General features: G+C 35.3%; 1 protein-coding gene and 1 long non-coding RNA gene across 13 annotated transcripts in view; one reads left to right on the forward strand and one right to left on the reverse strand.

Moving 5' to 3' along the window:
* Positions 1 to 1,684, reverse strand: part of LOC102151480 — a 91,229-nt gene extending 89,545 nt beyond the window's left edge. For 2 of the 3 annotated variants that reach the window (XR_005369346.1, XR_005369345.1), the window contains exon 1: positions 462 to 1,683. This is a non-coding gene — a long non-coding RNA (uncharacterized LOC102151480). Of the gene's footprint in view, positions 1 to 461 lie in introns of all 3 variants that reach the window. The other variant, XR_005369347.1, reaches the window with a different exon arrangement.
* DMTF1 (cyclin D binding myb like transcription factor 1) overlaps positions 1 to 15,377 on the forward strand; it is a 44,112-nt gene that overhangs the window by 18,666 nt on the left and 10,069 nt on the right. For all 10 annotated transcript variants that reach the window (XM_038556673.1, XM_038556679.1, XM_038556672.1 and 7 more), the window contains 6 exons: positions 3,085 to 3,199; positions 4,670 to 4,746; positions 9,506 to 9,663; positions 10,808 to 10,840; positions 11,712 to 11,821; positions 13,759 to 13,987. In XM_038556673.1, coding sequence (XP_038412601.1) covers positions 3,085 to 3,199; positions 4,670 to 4,746; positions 9,506 to 9,663; positions 10,808 to 10,840; positions 11,712 to 11,821; positions 13,759 to 13,987 — 722 coding nt within the window. The remainder of the gene's footprint in view (positions 1 to 3,084; positions 3,200 to 4,669; positions 4,747 to 9,505; positions 9,664 to 10,807; positions 10,841 to 11,711; positions 11,822 to 13,758; positions 13,988 to 15,377) is intronic.

Raw genomic sequence — 15,377 nt, forward strand, 5'->3', positions numbered from 1 at the left:
GTGATAAAATGATGAGAACATAATTTATCTGACAAGACAGAATTGAGGTAAGATTTATTATTTCATTCATATTTCCAGTCCCTGCTTACATGAATCTCAGAATAGTAGACAAAGATAGAGTTTGAAAATGCATTCCCTGTAGAGTGGTTCACATCTGTTGAAACAGATGGTGCACATGCATTCATCAACTACATGGAATAATCTCACTTGAGCTATTCAATAACCTTAAGTTTATCTTAACAATTATATAAGATATTGATATAAAGCCTTTTAAGTGTTAACCCAACAGTTAATGTCTAGTAACTGATTTAGAAAGGCCACATATGTTCCCTGTTCTAATATAAAGGGAAACTACTCATCTCACATAGATTTTAAACAACAGTCGAAGTCCCTTTTGGTGCCTATAGGACTAAGATACATTTTACCCTGAGTTAAGAGGTTGAATAGCAAGTAGGACTTACTGCTTTCCTTTTCTGTGAACTTCTTTGTCTCATATGAGTCATTTCTGCCAAACGTAATCAGAATTCTTTGCTCTCTTTGATAACCTGGAGCTTAAATCTATTTTACTTTTAAGTTTATGTCTGGCTGATTGTGCCTTTCTTTTTTAGTATCTTGTCCTTTTGCTTCATTTCTTTATTTAAAAAAATATTTTTGAAGTAGATACTAGAGACATTATGACATTTTTCTTATGTGAAGTATCACAATGACCCTTCAGTTAAGTGTAAGAGTTACGAGGTGATATATAACATCAAAGACTAAGGACATCTCAGGTGGGTGCACTGTGAACCTTTTTCAACAGGAAGCTTTACAGTGATTCCAGGATGACAGCATTTTTAGAGGAGTAAGTCTTTCATGTGTTTCAAACAGTATTGAGCCTGGCTAGAGATCCTCATAATCTGCTCTTGGATTTCAGTGGGTGATTTGGAAGGAATTTTTTCCAAGTCCTCTGAAGCCATAGAACACATTCTTCAAAATGGGGCTTCTCAAATTCATTCCAATTCAAAGAATGTATAGTCTCACTTCAATTCTGTTTTGAAGAATTGAAATCTCACTTCAATTCTAGTAAAAATAGCTGTGTATATATACGTGTGTGATTTGGTTTACAACTTGTTAAAAGACTGGGCATTGTCAGTGTTAGACAAATCATAGGGTGTTTTTTTGGGGGGTTATTTCTTTAGAGTTAATGAGTTAATAATTTGCTGTTGGCCTCTTGGTTTGTTATTACCAGTTTAGTGAATGAAGAACATTTAATAATTTCTAGTAGCTGTTTCACAAGAACACCGTTAGGTCGTGAGTTCGTGAGTGAAAGCATAGTTCAGAGTTCAGAACTAGTCTGCTTTTCGCTGTGCTCTGTGTCAAAGCAGGTGTAATTATTTCGCATATTGTAGCAGTTGATGTACTAGTTCCATTTCAGCAATGGGAGATGCTTGAAAAGTAATTAGAAACTAAAAAAGGTTCAGAGAGTGAGCTGTATATTCTAGACTCACTTTGGGAAATAGTGATTTTATTCTTTTAACCAGGTGATTAACATGTAAGAGAAGGTCATCTCAGAATATTTTCTACATTACATTTCTTAATAGTGGGTATTATTTTTATCAAAGTCTTTCACAGCAATCTATATCACCCTTGAAGAATAACCTCTGTGTATCAAATCTTAGACAATTGGGATCTTCAGAATATGAGAGGCCTTAGATATTACTTGTCTAGTCTTCTCCATTTTCACCTTTATAAAGGTAGCCTCTTGATCTTTAAAAAAAAAAAATATATATATATATATATATATATATATATATATATATAAAACGTAGGACACATAAACACAGGGTTACAAAACTTTTCATACTTGTTCCAGTGACTTTAGCCTTTTGCGCATGGATTTAATTAAGAACAGCACTCTCTTGAATACAAGATATTCATTACTCCCAGATATAAAAAAACATAGGTGACAATGGAAATGTGACATTTCTCGTGTTCACTGACAGCTTCTCTCTTTCCAAGTAGGATAATTTCAGTTCCTCTTGAAATTAGAAATTCAGTTTCTGCCTATTCAATAAATAGTCCAGTGTCTGTTAGGACTTCCCTCTGGCCAGTGACATAGTGTAGTTGATCTAGTCAACTGAAATTGAACTTCGTTGAGTGGCCACTAGCGTGTGACTTTCCTCCTGGTCTGCCTATGATAGATGGACTTATCCCTGAAATGGTGTCACGGTTGCCACATCTTCCTGATTCACGCTATAGCTGTATCTAACCCAAGGCACCAGCTCTCTTAAGCGGCTTTAGTTCCTACAGAATTCGTTAGATTAGGTATGTCTGTAATTGAAAATATACCTGGTGTGATAATTGCATACATGTACTGAAAGCCACTGAATTGTATACTTTAAAGGGTGAGTTTTATGGTATGTGAATTATATCTCAAAAAGCTGTTAGTTTTTAACTCTACATTTCTTGATAAAGACTGCTTTAGCTACAATAATAATAAAAAAAGGAATACCATATAGTTCTTTGATAAGAAGGTACATTGATGAGGTTAGGAACCAGTTTTAGAGATTGGTGAAAATAAAGTTGTCAATAAAAAATAAGCAGACCTTGATTTTGTAGTGTCTTTTGATTTGGCCTGTTAATCCTTTAAATTTAACCAAGAGATTACATTACAGATGATTATATATTTATCAGCAAACTACCTATGAGGACATGAACAGTCATGATATTCAATCAAAGCATTTCCATTTTATTGTATGTATGAGCTCATTTTACATATCTAAATATACGTATGGCTTTAGATATCTTATATTGGTTTAAGTACCTAATGGAATCTTAGTTACTCTATAAATTCAGGCCACTACTACGGAGTTATTAAACAAAGGCCATATTTTGTTAGGCAGTTTTGTTTTCAAATTACCGTAATAAAAATAAAAAAATACTTGTTTTTCTATAAATTGAAATTGTTTTTACTATATCTAAAGCAAATGAATTCTGTATTACTATATTAGAGTTTCATAATGTTTAGTATCGCAAAGAAAATGAATCAGGTTGTATTAAATCAACCTATACTTTTTTTTCTTTTTTTACCTTTACTTCTTCAAGATTCTACAGAATGAACAACTAGATGAAATATCCCCCTTGGGTAATGAGGAAGTTTCAGCAGTTAGCCAAGCATGGTTTACAACTAAAGAAGATAAGGATTCTCTGACTAACAAAGGTAAAATATATATATATATTTTTTTTAATTTATTTATGATAGTCACACAGAGAGAGAGAGAGAGGCGGAGACATAGGCAGAGGGAGAAGCAGGCTCCATGCACCAGGAGCCCGATGTGGGATTTGATCCCGGGTCTCCAGGATCGCGCCCTGAGCCAAAGGCAGGCGCTAAACCGCTGCGCCACCCAGGGATCCCGGTAAAATATATTTTAAATTTTAGTGTCCATTGGGAATAAATAGAGATAAAAGAACTTATAGTCATCAGGATTTTGATGATTTCATAATTGTGATTGAGTAGTTACAATAATTGAGTTTTTGTAATTGTTTAACTTTGGCTCTGAATGAGACCATGAAACCAACATTAATTTTTTAATAATTGATCATAACTTCTCTGAGATGCAGTAAATTATAAACAGATGCACAGTGGTAGCATTTAAAAGAAAGTATAGTTACTGCACATGGGAGTGGGAAGTCAAGTCTTTTCAGAGATCTAACTTTGGCCTGATAAGCAGCTTAGAAGATTAAAGTGTTTATAGAGCTATGGAGTTCATAAGGATTGGTAGGGAGCTGTTATAAGAAAGTGGGGGTTGTGTGTACACCACTCTGAAGTAAGAAAAGGAAGCAAAAGTAAGTAAATTGATTGTTTTCAACCACTGCATAGTAAATACTCATTTTGAATATATAATTCACTTGATATCCAACATATTATTTTTACCTTGTCCTAGGATCTTTTGTGTGTTCTCTTGCCCATAAAATATATTATTTCCATTGATAATTTTTCAGACAGTTTTGAGCATGATTTGGTTCTTTAATTTTCATGTATTTTTAGCATGCCTTTATTGCTCAAAGAATAAGACATACAACTGAGAAGAAGTAATAGTTTTTCAGTCTTTTACTAATTATTGTCTTTATTTAATAGAATCAATTGTATCCGTTTTGTTTTTGTTTTTGTTTTTGTTTTTATTTTAGAGAAGAGGAAAGAGTGAGAGGGGAGGGAAGGGCAAAGAGAGAGGGAGAGACCAGATCTCAAGCCGACTCTGGTCTGAGCGCAGAGCCTGATGCAGGGCTCGATCTCATGACCCAGAGATTATGACCTGACCTGAAAGCAAGAGTTGGACACTTAACTGACTGAGCCTCCCAGGTGTCCCAGAATCAAATGTATTCTTAAAAACAAGGGGTTACAGGGCCCCTGGCTGACTCAGTCAGTAGAGCATTTGACTATTGATCTCAGGGTCATGAGTTCAAGCCTCACATTGGGCACAGGGCCTTAGAATAAAAGAGGTTACAGACAATTAAAATACTTAAAAGAGGTTGCAAAAATAACTCCCTGGGATCTTTCAGATTTCAGATAAACAAGAAATTAGCTACATTTTATTCCCTCAGATAATTTATTTAATCACATAGCAAACTTTAGTATCTTATTCCTCTTGAGGGATAACATTTTCTATAACATTATCTGTTTTTCTTTAAGGACATAAATGGAAACAGGGGATGTGGTCTAAGGAAGAAATTGATATTTTGATGAACAATATTGAACGCTATTTAAAGGTATTTTATGGCATTTTTTTTTGTTTCACGAATTTTTCATTGCCAATTGCAAAAATTAATCACAGCATCATTGTATCTACTTACTAGGAGCTTTGCAGTAATTTCTGTAATGGATGATTGACTAATATGTATGTTATAGCTTCATAATTGTAAGGTGTATGATTATAGTATATTTTAAAATAAATTTTGAATTCGTAGTTTACAGTAGCTTTACTGCTTTAGGAAACACCTGAAGTTTATACAAAATCCTAAAAGCTTTTCAGAATCTTAAAGCCCTGTCTTTTCAAGCAGCCTATAAAAGAGTTTAAGCTTATATTGTCTGAAGCCTAATATACACATCTTCTTTGAGTGAACTTATGACATGAGAGTCTTCCTCTTTTTAAAAAAAAATGAATAATTTAGTTCATTTTCATATTGAGGCCTATTTGCTGTTAGCTAAGTCATTCTTTTCATTAAATATCTCTTGAACAAAGTGTTTTTGAAGTACTGGAGATATGAATTGCCATAACCCATGGTATTGCCTTTTTAAAAACCAGCAGTTGATTTGGGAATGTTGAAAGCAAGTAAAAAATAATACAAGGCTTTGTACCCTTGAGTGATACATGCTGTGAATTCTGCATGAGATTGGAGAAGGAAGAATATGTTCTTAGGGTTAGGACAGTTATTGAAAATATTGGAAGAACAGGATATATATATAATTATATATATATAATATATATATATATATATATTTTTTTTTTTTTGGAAGAACAGGATTTGAGTGGAGTCTTACAGGAATAGAACTTTGGTAGCGTGGGGCCGGAGGGAACAGCATGAGCAAATGCTGAGCACCAAGGAGTCAGAAATGAAACCCAGAGCACATTAAGTTAGCCCCTTTAACTTGAACTGAATAATTAGCCTTTGGAAACTTGACTGTGAAGTCCAGTCCTATAGGAAATGAGAAAAACGGGTAACTTAGTTGAGTGAGGGATTGGTGGAGTAGGTCTGTGCTCTTCTCAAGGAAATCTTTCCAATGATTTGCTTATCATTCCCTTAAAGGAGTTAGTGCATGTTTGAAAAACAGACCATAGCATTGTTTGGGAATGGGAGGTGTACAGTATTTATTTAGCCATTCTCCTATTGTTTGATACTTAGGTGGTTTATATAATTTTTAACTATTATACATACATTGCTGCCTAGAATGTCCACATTCTTAAGCTTAATTTTAACCTGCATTCTTCCCAAGCGAAGCTCTGTAAATTATAAAGAGTAAATTAAAAACTTCAGTTCTGGGGCGCTGGGTGGCTGTCGGGTTAAGCGTCTGCCTTTGGGTCAGGGCATGATCCCAGGGATTGAGGCCTTCGCTGGGGAGCCTATTTCTTCCTCTCCCTCTGCTGCTTCCCCTGCTTATGCTTGCTCTCTCTGCCAAATAAATAAATAAAATCTTAAAAAAAACAACAACCCTTTAGTTCTTTGTTAATGAATAAAGATCCTTCTCACCAAACTAATTTTTTAAAGAGAAACACAGATACAATGACCACTGAAAAACGTATTCAGAAGTGTATTAAAGTTATCCACTGGTCACATACACTTTAGTTAAAACTTGAAAAATGCTGCAGATTTAGATAAGGCAGTAACGAATGGTAAGAACACAGAACTTTGGGAAGTAAGCTGATTTGTTGTCTGGAGAATTGGAGTGGATGGTTTCCAAGGACCCCTTCAACTCTATGATTAAAGAGTGGGAATGCGACTGAAATTTGAGACCTTGTAGAGGATCATTTCACTTGACCAGATAAGAGTAGTTAAAGACTTTAAAGGACAGTGGTGGAAGAATTGGCAGGGAAAGGGTAGATAAGCAGGTAGTCTCTCTAAGGACACTTGGTGACTGGATGTTGGGGAAGAAGGAAAAGAAGGATTCAGAGTGTTTTATTTTGGATGACTGGGAGAATGATGAATGGATTGGCAGAAATAGGAAATGTCCAAAAAGATGTACTGATCTTGGTAAAAGATATTTTATCTTATATTTGACCATGGTTTTTATTATGTGCTGCTGTTTAAAAAGATAGCAGAAGAATCTTTTCATCTCACTATATGGTTATCCTGCAACACAGTGTCTTTCATGTATTAGGCTTGTAAATGTTACGTTTAATTATTTGCAGAACTGGCATAAGAGAATTTTAGATTCTAAAATTAGAAACTTGGAGCACCTTGCCGGCTTAGTCAGTAGAGTGTGTGACTCTTGATCTCAGGGTCTTAAGTTCGAACTCCACATTGGGTATAGAGATTACTAAAAAAAAAAAATTACTAAAAAAAATTTAGAAACTTTTTACTGTGAAGGGTTTTTTTATACATTCAAGAGAATGGATAAAATGCATATCAATGTAATTTTATTTCTTTAATTGGCTTCTGTTATTTATTGTGGTTTTGTGATCCATACCCTGTTGACTTTTTTTAACTATTTCATTATGCTAGTATATATACTGTAGTAACCTATGTGCAGTTAATGGTCATTTGGGGTCTTTTTAGTTTTTTTGATATTAATTTGTACAAATCTGATGGATGTAAATGGTATTTTATTTTGGATTTAATTTGTATTCCTCTGATTACATAATCTTATATGTTTAGTGGCCACTTTTTAGGTTTCCTCTTTGAAATTCCTATTTGTGTTTTTAATCAGTTTTTCTCTGGGGTTATCTTTTTCATTTTCTAGACACTCTTAATGTATGCTGGATACTAATGGCCTTTTGTTTATTTGTAGGACAGGTATTTTGTCCCAATTCAGTGGCCTATCTTTTCCCTCTCTGTGGGGGTCATTTGATGAAAAAAGATTCCTCATTTCAGTATCAAAATAACCATTTTTTCCTTTTATATTTTGCATGGTTATTTAAGAAATCCTCTTCTGCCTCAAGGGCAGAAAGATACTCCCCCATATGTTGTCACATAAAAGTTTTAGAGTTTTACCTTTCCTGTTGATTTTTTTTTCCTATAGCTTTGAGATGGGGTTTCACTGTTGTTGGAGGTTTTTTTTTACACAGAAGACAGTTGTCCTAGCATTGCTATGGAGTGTCAGTCTTCTCCCAGTCTTCAGTGTCCATTCTGTCCCAAATCAAGCTTCCGCAGATTTGTTTCTAGGTTTTCTAATTTGTTCCCAGGTTCTATTTGTTGATACTTGCACTAGTATAGATAGCACAGTCTTCAGAAGTCATAGCATCTGATGGGGCAAGTCTCTTTATTTATGAATGTCTTGGTTGATTTTGTCCCTTAGCTTTTCCATTACAAATTTAGAATCAAGTGGCAGAGAATGGAAAACTGTTGGCATTTTATGGGGGCTGCACTGAATCTGTACATCAATTTAAGGGTAATTAACATCTATACCGTATTCCATCTTCCGACTAAGAACATTATATACCTTCCATTGTAGTGGGTTCCTCCTTAATTCCTTTTGATAGTTTGTTTTCCTCCAAAAAGGACTTGCCTTAGATTTAGTCCTGTTGCTTTTAATTTTGATGTTACTGTAAATGGGAACTTTTAAACTTTTTTATGATCTTTGTATAGAGATGCAAATCACTTTTATAATGATTTTGAAACCAGTAGACTCACTAAATACTGTTTAAGTTTCTACATACGTAACATCTGTGATTTTTCCTTTTCAGTCTATACTTTTTATATATTTTCTTTTATCAGATTATCAGTAAATCCAAACTTGATAGGAGTGTAATCCCATATGAATGTTCTATGTTATGAATGCTCTTTCCACATCTATAGAGATTAACATTTTCCATAAATTTAATAATACTATAATAATTAGTAATTTTTCTGAAATTAACACAGAATTCCTATAATAAGCTCACTTTTCATATTGACTGCTAACCTTTTTATACATTGCTGAGTTCAGTGTGCTCAATATTTTAGGGACTGGGGATCTGTGTTACTCAATGAGCTTGCCTAAAAATTCTTCTCTGAAACAGTCTTGTCTGATTTTGCTATTGAGGTTATGCTAGCCTAATAAAATGAATGAGGAAATGTCCCCCCTGTTTTTCTATACCCTAGGATAGTTTAAAATCAGAATTCTGTTTCTCTTGATTGTTTAGTAGGATTTACCTGTAGTGTCATGTGGATCTGGTATTTCCATTGTGAGAAAATTATTAATAACCGATTAAATTTTCTTGGTGGTCTGTGCTTATTAGATTTTCTATCTCTTCCTGATTCTGTTTTGGTAAGTTGACTTTTTCTAGGAGTTTATTCATTTTATGTAACTTTTCAAATTTTTTGCCATAGAATTTTCATAATGTTCAGTTCTCTTATCTCTTTAACATCTCTACTTAGGCTCCATTTTTTCATTTACAATATTGTTTTGTCTTTTAGTGTTGCCATAGTCTATCTTTTCATATTTTATTAGTCCTAATGAGTTTTTTCAGAGAACTGTTATTTAGCTTTGCTTGTCATTTGTTATTTATTTGATTCCTAGGTCCATTAATTTTGTTCTTATGATTCTTTTCTACTTTCTTTAAATATTAACTTTTTATAATTTTGAAAGGGGTTGACACAACTTGACTTTATTGAATTTAATACAATTCATTTTTGGAACATTTAAGTATCACTTCGTTATCTCTTGAAACATTTTAAAGTTTATATTTGACTTATTAATGAATTAGCAATACATTATTTTTCTAAATGTCATTGATGATCTTGAACATTAAAAAACAACTTATAGAAAGCATAGTATATCCAAATGCATTTTACCAGAAATCCCTAAATCAAAGAAATGTAACCCATTTAGGCACGCGGAATAAAAGATGCTACAGAAATCATCTTTGAGATGTCAAAAGACGAAAGAAAAGATTTCTACAGGACTATAGCATGGGGTCTGAACCGGCCTTTGTTTGCAGTTTATAGAAGAGTGCTTCGCATGTATGATGACAGAAACCATGTGGGAAAGTATGAAAACCTGTAATGCTGCATGTTTTCATGTAATTAGGGGAAATATTTAAGGAGCAATCATTTTAAAAATATAGTTATGATCAGAACTTTAATTGGAGACAGTTATAAATTACTGTTTGTTGTGTTAATGTTTTTTTCTCCAGGTCCATGTTATAAATATGGAAATCTCATTATAACAAGGCCTTTTAGAAATTAGTATCTCAATCACCTTATATATGTCAGATTTTAGACTTAGCTGTCTTCATACATCAAAGTCTGCTTTATAATAAAGTAACATTATAAAAAAATTATAGTGGTTCAAGATTTAGTGTATGGAAAAAAACCCTCTAAATTCATTAGTAATATTGTTCCTATTCATTTTTTGGTTAAAGCATGTATTTATACTATAGCATTTCCTAGGTTAGTGACTTTTTTTTTTTAAATAAAACCAGAGTGAAAAATAACTAAATTTCTGAATATAATGCGTGGATTTCTGTTATAGGTAACATTGATGGGAAGGCATCATCTTTTTCAATGCAATGATTCTGTAGTGTTCCTGACATAGTTTTAATTTCTCTTTGGGAATTTTAGGTAGTCATAGTGTAGTTTATAAGATCATGCTTTCTAAAAAGAACATTGCATTGACTGTATTGAGTACTTGTCAACTAAAGAAAAAGAGCCTTTATATTGGAGCAAGAATATGGCAGATGTCCATGCATGGGTAGGGGAAATGAAGAGAATTTTTAAATTTTTTGGTGCCTTGTGAGAATTGACCATAAATTTGCATTTTAGCTCTGGTTTACATAAGTGTCATTCATAAGTCTTTAAGAATAGCTATGATATTAGAGGATCTGAAACCAGTTTTGAAATAAAGGAAGACTAAGAATAGAAGCAAATATGCTTTAAATGTTGAATTTTCCTAGAGAAAAATGTACATTGCTCACTTTTATTATAGCTAAATGTTTGTTTTTTAAAAAGAGAAAATAAAAGCATCAGTTTTAATTTTCAGTAATTTACTTTGGAATTGGTTATTTTAAAAATATTATCAATAATGCTAAGTGACTTAGTATTTGGCTTCCTAAGTGAAATTCTGATTTTTATTAAAGTTTTTTAGTATTCTTTGTTTTAATTGATCTTTTTAAAAATGTCTTTAAATTTCTAGATACACACCTGAAGAAATTGAAAAGCTCAAGGAGTAAGTTTAAAATTTTTTTCTTTCCATGAATTCTGATAGTTGGGTTTTAACTTTTTTAGTATCTTCGTTTTTTAAACTTTTACTTTGAAAATGTCAAGAGATTTTATTAAGCATGATTGACCATAAAAAGAACTATTCAGATCCATACCTGCACAGAGTAGCCATGCCCATAAATTTAGTCTTCTACTATTGTGAGTTGCCAAATGTGTCCTCAAACCACTAATAAGAGTTACAGAACAGAACAGATTAGATGGCCATTCCTGGTAGCCTGAAGACTAAATCTCAGGAACTTACATACCAAGATCAAAACCAGGGTTCTACATCTTAGTTTTAGAACTGCGACTTGGCAAATGTTTCACTTAATGTCTGGGTGGACTCTACCTTAAAAAGACTATTTCACAGGAAAAAATTTTGCTTTGTTGAGTGGGGCCATAAAGTATGAGTTAATGGATTGTATGGGTCGTGGAAAAAAATTGAAAGTTGATCCTCTTTATGATGGTAGCAGCTTGGGAAACTTTTTCAGTTGTCTGAGAAGAGCTTGTTAGGAGTACTCAAAAGGGTACAATCTGGGGATTGCCTGGGAAATTATGTCAGTAACCTGAGGGGAAATTTGGTCTTTTTTGAACACATATCCAAGTTACTTATTTCTTCTCTGACCCAGGAAAAAGGCAATTGCTGCCTGTTTTTTTTTCACCCACAGACAACTGTGGACCCCCCAAAAGGCCACACTTTCAAACTTTGGCTCTCAAAGTATTGCTGCCCACAACTTCCAAACCAGTCAAATGGGAAGAAGAAGAATGAAGAATAAATGATGAAATTAAAAGGGAGAAAACAGTTGAACCCAATGCTGATTGGCAGACTCTTGTTTTAGGCTCCGGATAAAGCATGGCAATGACTGGGCAACAATAGGGGCGGCGCTAGGAAGAAGCGCGTCTTCCGTCAAAGATCGGTGCCGACTGATGAAGGATACTTGCAACACAGGTACTGTGAGTGCTGCTGGGGGCTGCTCCTGTCTCACTGGAGCCTCCCGCCCCTGCACTTAACTGCTTTCTCTTCTGTTCTGGAAAGACATTTATCATTCACTCAAGTTCACATTTTATTTTCTAGTCTTCCTTTTTCTTCACACTTTATAGACCCAAGTAATCATTCATTTTTTTGCATTTGTGTAAAGTAACATTGTTCACAGGGACACAGCTCCTCAGTTTCAGAGGTTTCAGGTGTAGCCCATTTCCATTTTGTAGCAATTCAAAATTGCGCCAGTGGGGAGAGCACTTACTACTAAGGCTTATATCCAGGAAGTAGTTTTAATTTAAGCCCATCTAACTGTTGAGCTTCTGTTAACAACAGCTTATCAACTCATGTTTATAAAAAACTTGAGTTCAGGCAGATCCCAACGTAAGTTATCTTCCAATGCTGTGGCTGTTTTGCTTAGTTCAAACAAGTAAGTATGTTTTCCGTACAACAAAGTCATTAGTGTTTTAGTCTCTAGTCCAGACCACAAATACCTATTTAATGTTTAATATATATAAACATACTAATGATACTATTAAGCCTAACCTTTGTGACCAGCAACAGTATTGAGGCTCTGACACTAACTTTCACATAACCTTTCTGAGCCTCAATTTCCTCTCAAATAAAGAGGTTAGAAGAGGTGATCTCATAGTTTCCTTTTAGCCCTAAAATTCTCTAAAGGAGCCACAATCTGTGCTCAGTCTTTGAATAAGAAAAATAGTTCTCAAGGTAAGCTTACGCTTCCAGGGTATGTATTTTCTTTTTTCTCTTCCCTACCCTGCTAACGTGGAACCGGGAGTATTTCCCTCTTAACCATTTCACCAGCACTATGACCTGCAAGACATTGAAAACATAAATTCCACCAATTCTGTCATTCCATGATTCATGACAGCTTAATCAATGAAGCAGGAATAGGAGCTCTAGATTTAGGATGGGACCCCAGAGTTTTATATTAGGCACTGTGAATACAGAACCCCTTTTATTGCCCTGCTAAAATAGGAGAGCAGGACTTTGTCTTGAAAATTGGTATCCACAACTGTGCCTAGCACATAATGGACATTCAGTAAATATGCCTAGCACATAATGGACATTCAGTAAATATTTGTTCAATAAATGAATCCCTGATGTAAGCACACAGCTCTTCTGAAATTTTCTAGATGCTTTTAGCTGCTAGTCACAAAATGGAAACAAGTAGAAGGAGTTAAAAAAAAGTTTGGTCTTTCCTGTTTCTCTGCTCGAGTTCCTTAAGGAAAAAACAAGAGGATCATTTGGTGTCATGACTGGTTTATGGCTTCAGGAAAACCTGGAATAAAATCATGTGTGAACACCAGTCTCAGACTTCTGTTTGATCACAGTATCTTGGAGTTGGGATAATGGGGAAAGGAGATGGTATAAACCTGGTTTTCATATTTACTAAAGTGGGTAGAAGCCCATGGGAGTCATTCCACTTGCCTCTCATCATTCATTCCTGTAATGAAGGATCTCTATTGAGCTTACCCCACTTCTGCAGAGCAGGGAATCTTGGGCAAGACAGGAAAAATTGTGATTATGAGTTTCTGTGTCCCGTCAAGCCATCCCTGAAGCTCTTCCCACTTAGGATTAGTACAACCTGACAGCACATAATTCTTCCTAGGTATGTACTGGGTAGTTTTTCTCTCCAGAGTCAGTGTTTTCTTTTAGGATTCTGTATTTTCTTTTGTACCAAGAACCTTACTGGGCTACTCAAATGCAACTGTCTTAGTAGATATGTGCAATTTACCACCCCACAGTCATTCAGAAATACTTTTGGTGCTTCTGTGTACTTCCCATAAGTCCTTGGAAATACAGGGCTGTATCTGATTTGTAAAAAAAACAAACAAAAACCAAAGAAGGTAGCAGTAGTAGTCTAGATGACTTCCTTCTTTCAGGGAAGTGGACGGAAGACGAGGAAAAGAGACTTGCAGAAGTGGTTCATGAATTGACAAGCACTGAACCTGGTGACATAGTGACACAGGGCGTGTCATGGGCAGCTGTGGCAGAACGAGTGGGTACCCGTTCAGAAAAACAGTGTCGTTCTAAATGGCTCAACTACCTGAACTGGAAACAGAGTGGAGGTACTGAATGGACCAAGGAAGATGAAATCAATCTCATCCTCAGGTTTGTGTCCTAAATATTTTAATGAACAAAAACTGCTTCATGGCTACAGGTTATTTCCCCTTTTGGTTTCCCTAGATGCCTAATGTCTGAGAAGCATCCTTTCCATAGGGAAAGGATCCACAGAGGATCTTTTAGATCCTATGCATTTCATATTGAGTTGTTCTTTTTTTGTTTTGTGTTTGTTCCTTTTTAGTGGATTTAGTACTCGTGCAAAGTACCAGATTGAAGGTGTGGAGACTGAAGTCCTCTGTATATCCACAGAACAGGTATGGCACAGTGGTACTACAGCCTGCCACTGTCCCACCAATGTGCCTCCATGCTAACCTAGGGGGCCAAGTTGCAGGGAAGAGGGCTCTTCAGTCTCCATGCCCTTCAATCTTGGGCTGTCATGCTAAGATTGCCAAGGAGGGGGCCCAGTGTACAGTGACCCACACACCTTCACATTGGACCCAATCAGAAACTTCCATTTTGTACATATCCCGAAATAGCTTTAAGATCATAATCCTAAGCCTATTTTTTTAAGTTAGTCGGTTTAACCATTAAGACTCAGAGACTCAAATGGGCAAAAAAAGCAGCAAGAAAATGTATGAGGCACTGAAGTAGTAAAAGCTACTCCCTCCTGAAAATCAAAATCATGACAGTTGAAGCTGGAAAACAAATAGATCATTAATACCCCAGATTTAGTTGTACTATTACGTTGCTGTTTTTTGTTTTGGTTGCTCCTGGAATATTTTTGTCTTTTTAATTTTATTTTGGGTTTTGTTTTTATTTTTTGTTTTTATTTTTATTTTTTAAAAGATTTTATTTATTCATGAGAGACCGAGAGAGAGAGAGCGAGAGAAAGACAGAGAGACACAGGCAGAGGGAGAAGCAGGCACCATGCAGAGAGCCTGACATGGGACTCAGTCCTGGGTCTCCAGGATCAAGCCCTGGGCTGAAGGCGACGCTAAACCGCTGAGCCACCTGGGCTGCTCAGGTTTTGTTTTTAGTATACTTTTTCAACTAGTCATCTGCAAAGGAGCTCACTTCTAAACATTTTTGTTGATTATAGAAATGGAAAAGCTCAGATTTAGGCAATAACTTGCTGTAACACACTATAAAACATTGCAGAACACTATACACACACTTAACCCTGTTCTTACCCCGTTCTAACCTTTAGCTACTCCCTTTCCTTGACAGAGCTTCATCTGCTTCTGGCCATTTACGGTTTGGCCCGTTGCTTGTACCATTAACAAAAGGCTCTTGCTAGTGCTATGTCCTCGCTATTAGCTCTGGGAGCAGTTCTGCACTCCTAGAATCCTCTCCCATGCAACTAGCAGCAGCGTGCCCATGACATAGGCTACCATCCCCTCTGTTGCCAGGGCTGTCACATGTCATCAGAGGAGGGTTC

The sequence above is a fragment of the Canis lupus genome, chromosome 14 (genome assembly GCF_011100685.1).
Source record: "Canis lupus familiaris isolate Mischka breed German Shepherd chromosome 14, alternate assembly UU_Cfam_GSD_1.0, whole genome shotgun sequence".
In the NCBI taxonomy this organism is placed as follows: domain Eukaryota; kingdom Metazoa; phylum Chordata; class Mammalia; order Carnivora; family Canidae; genus Canis; species Canis lupus.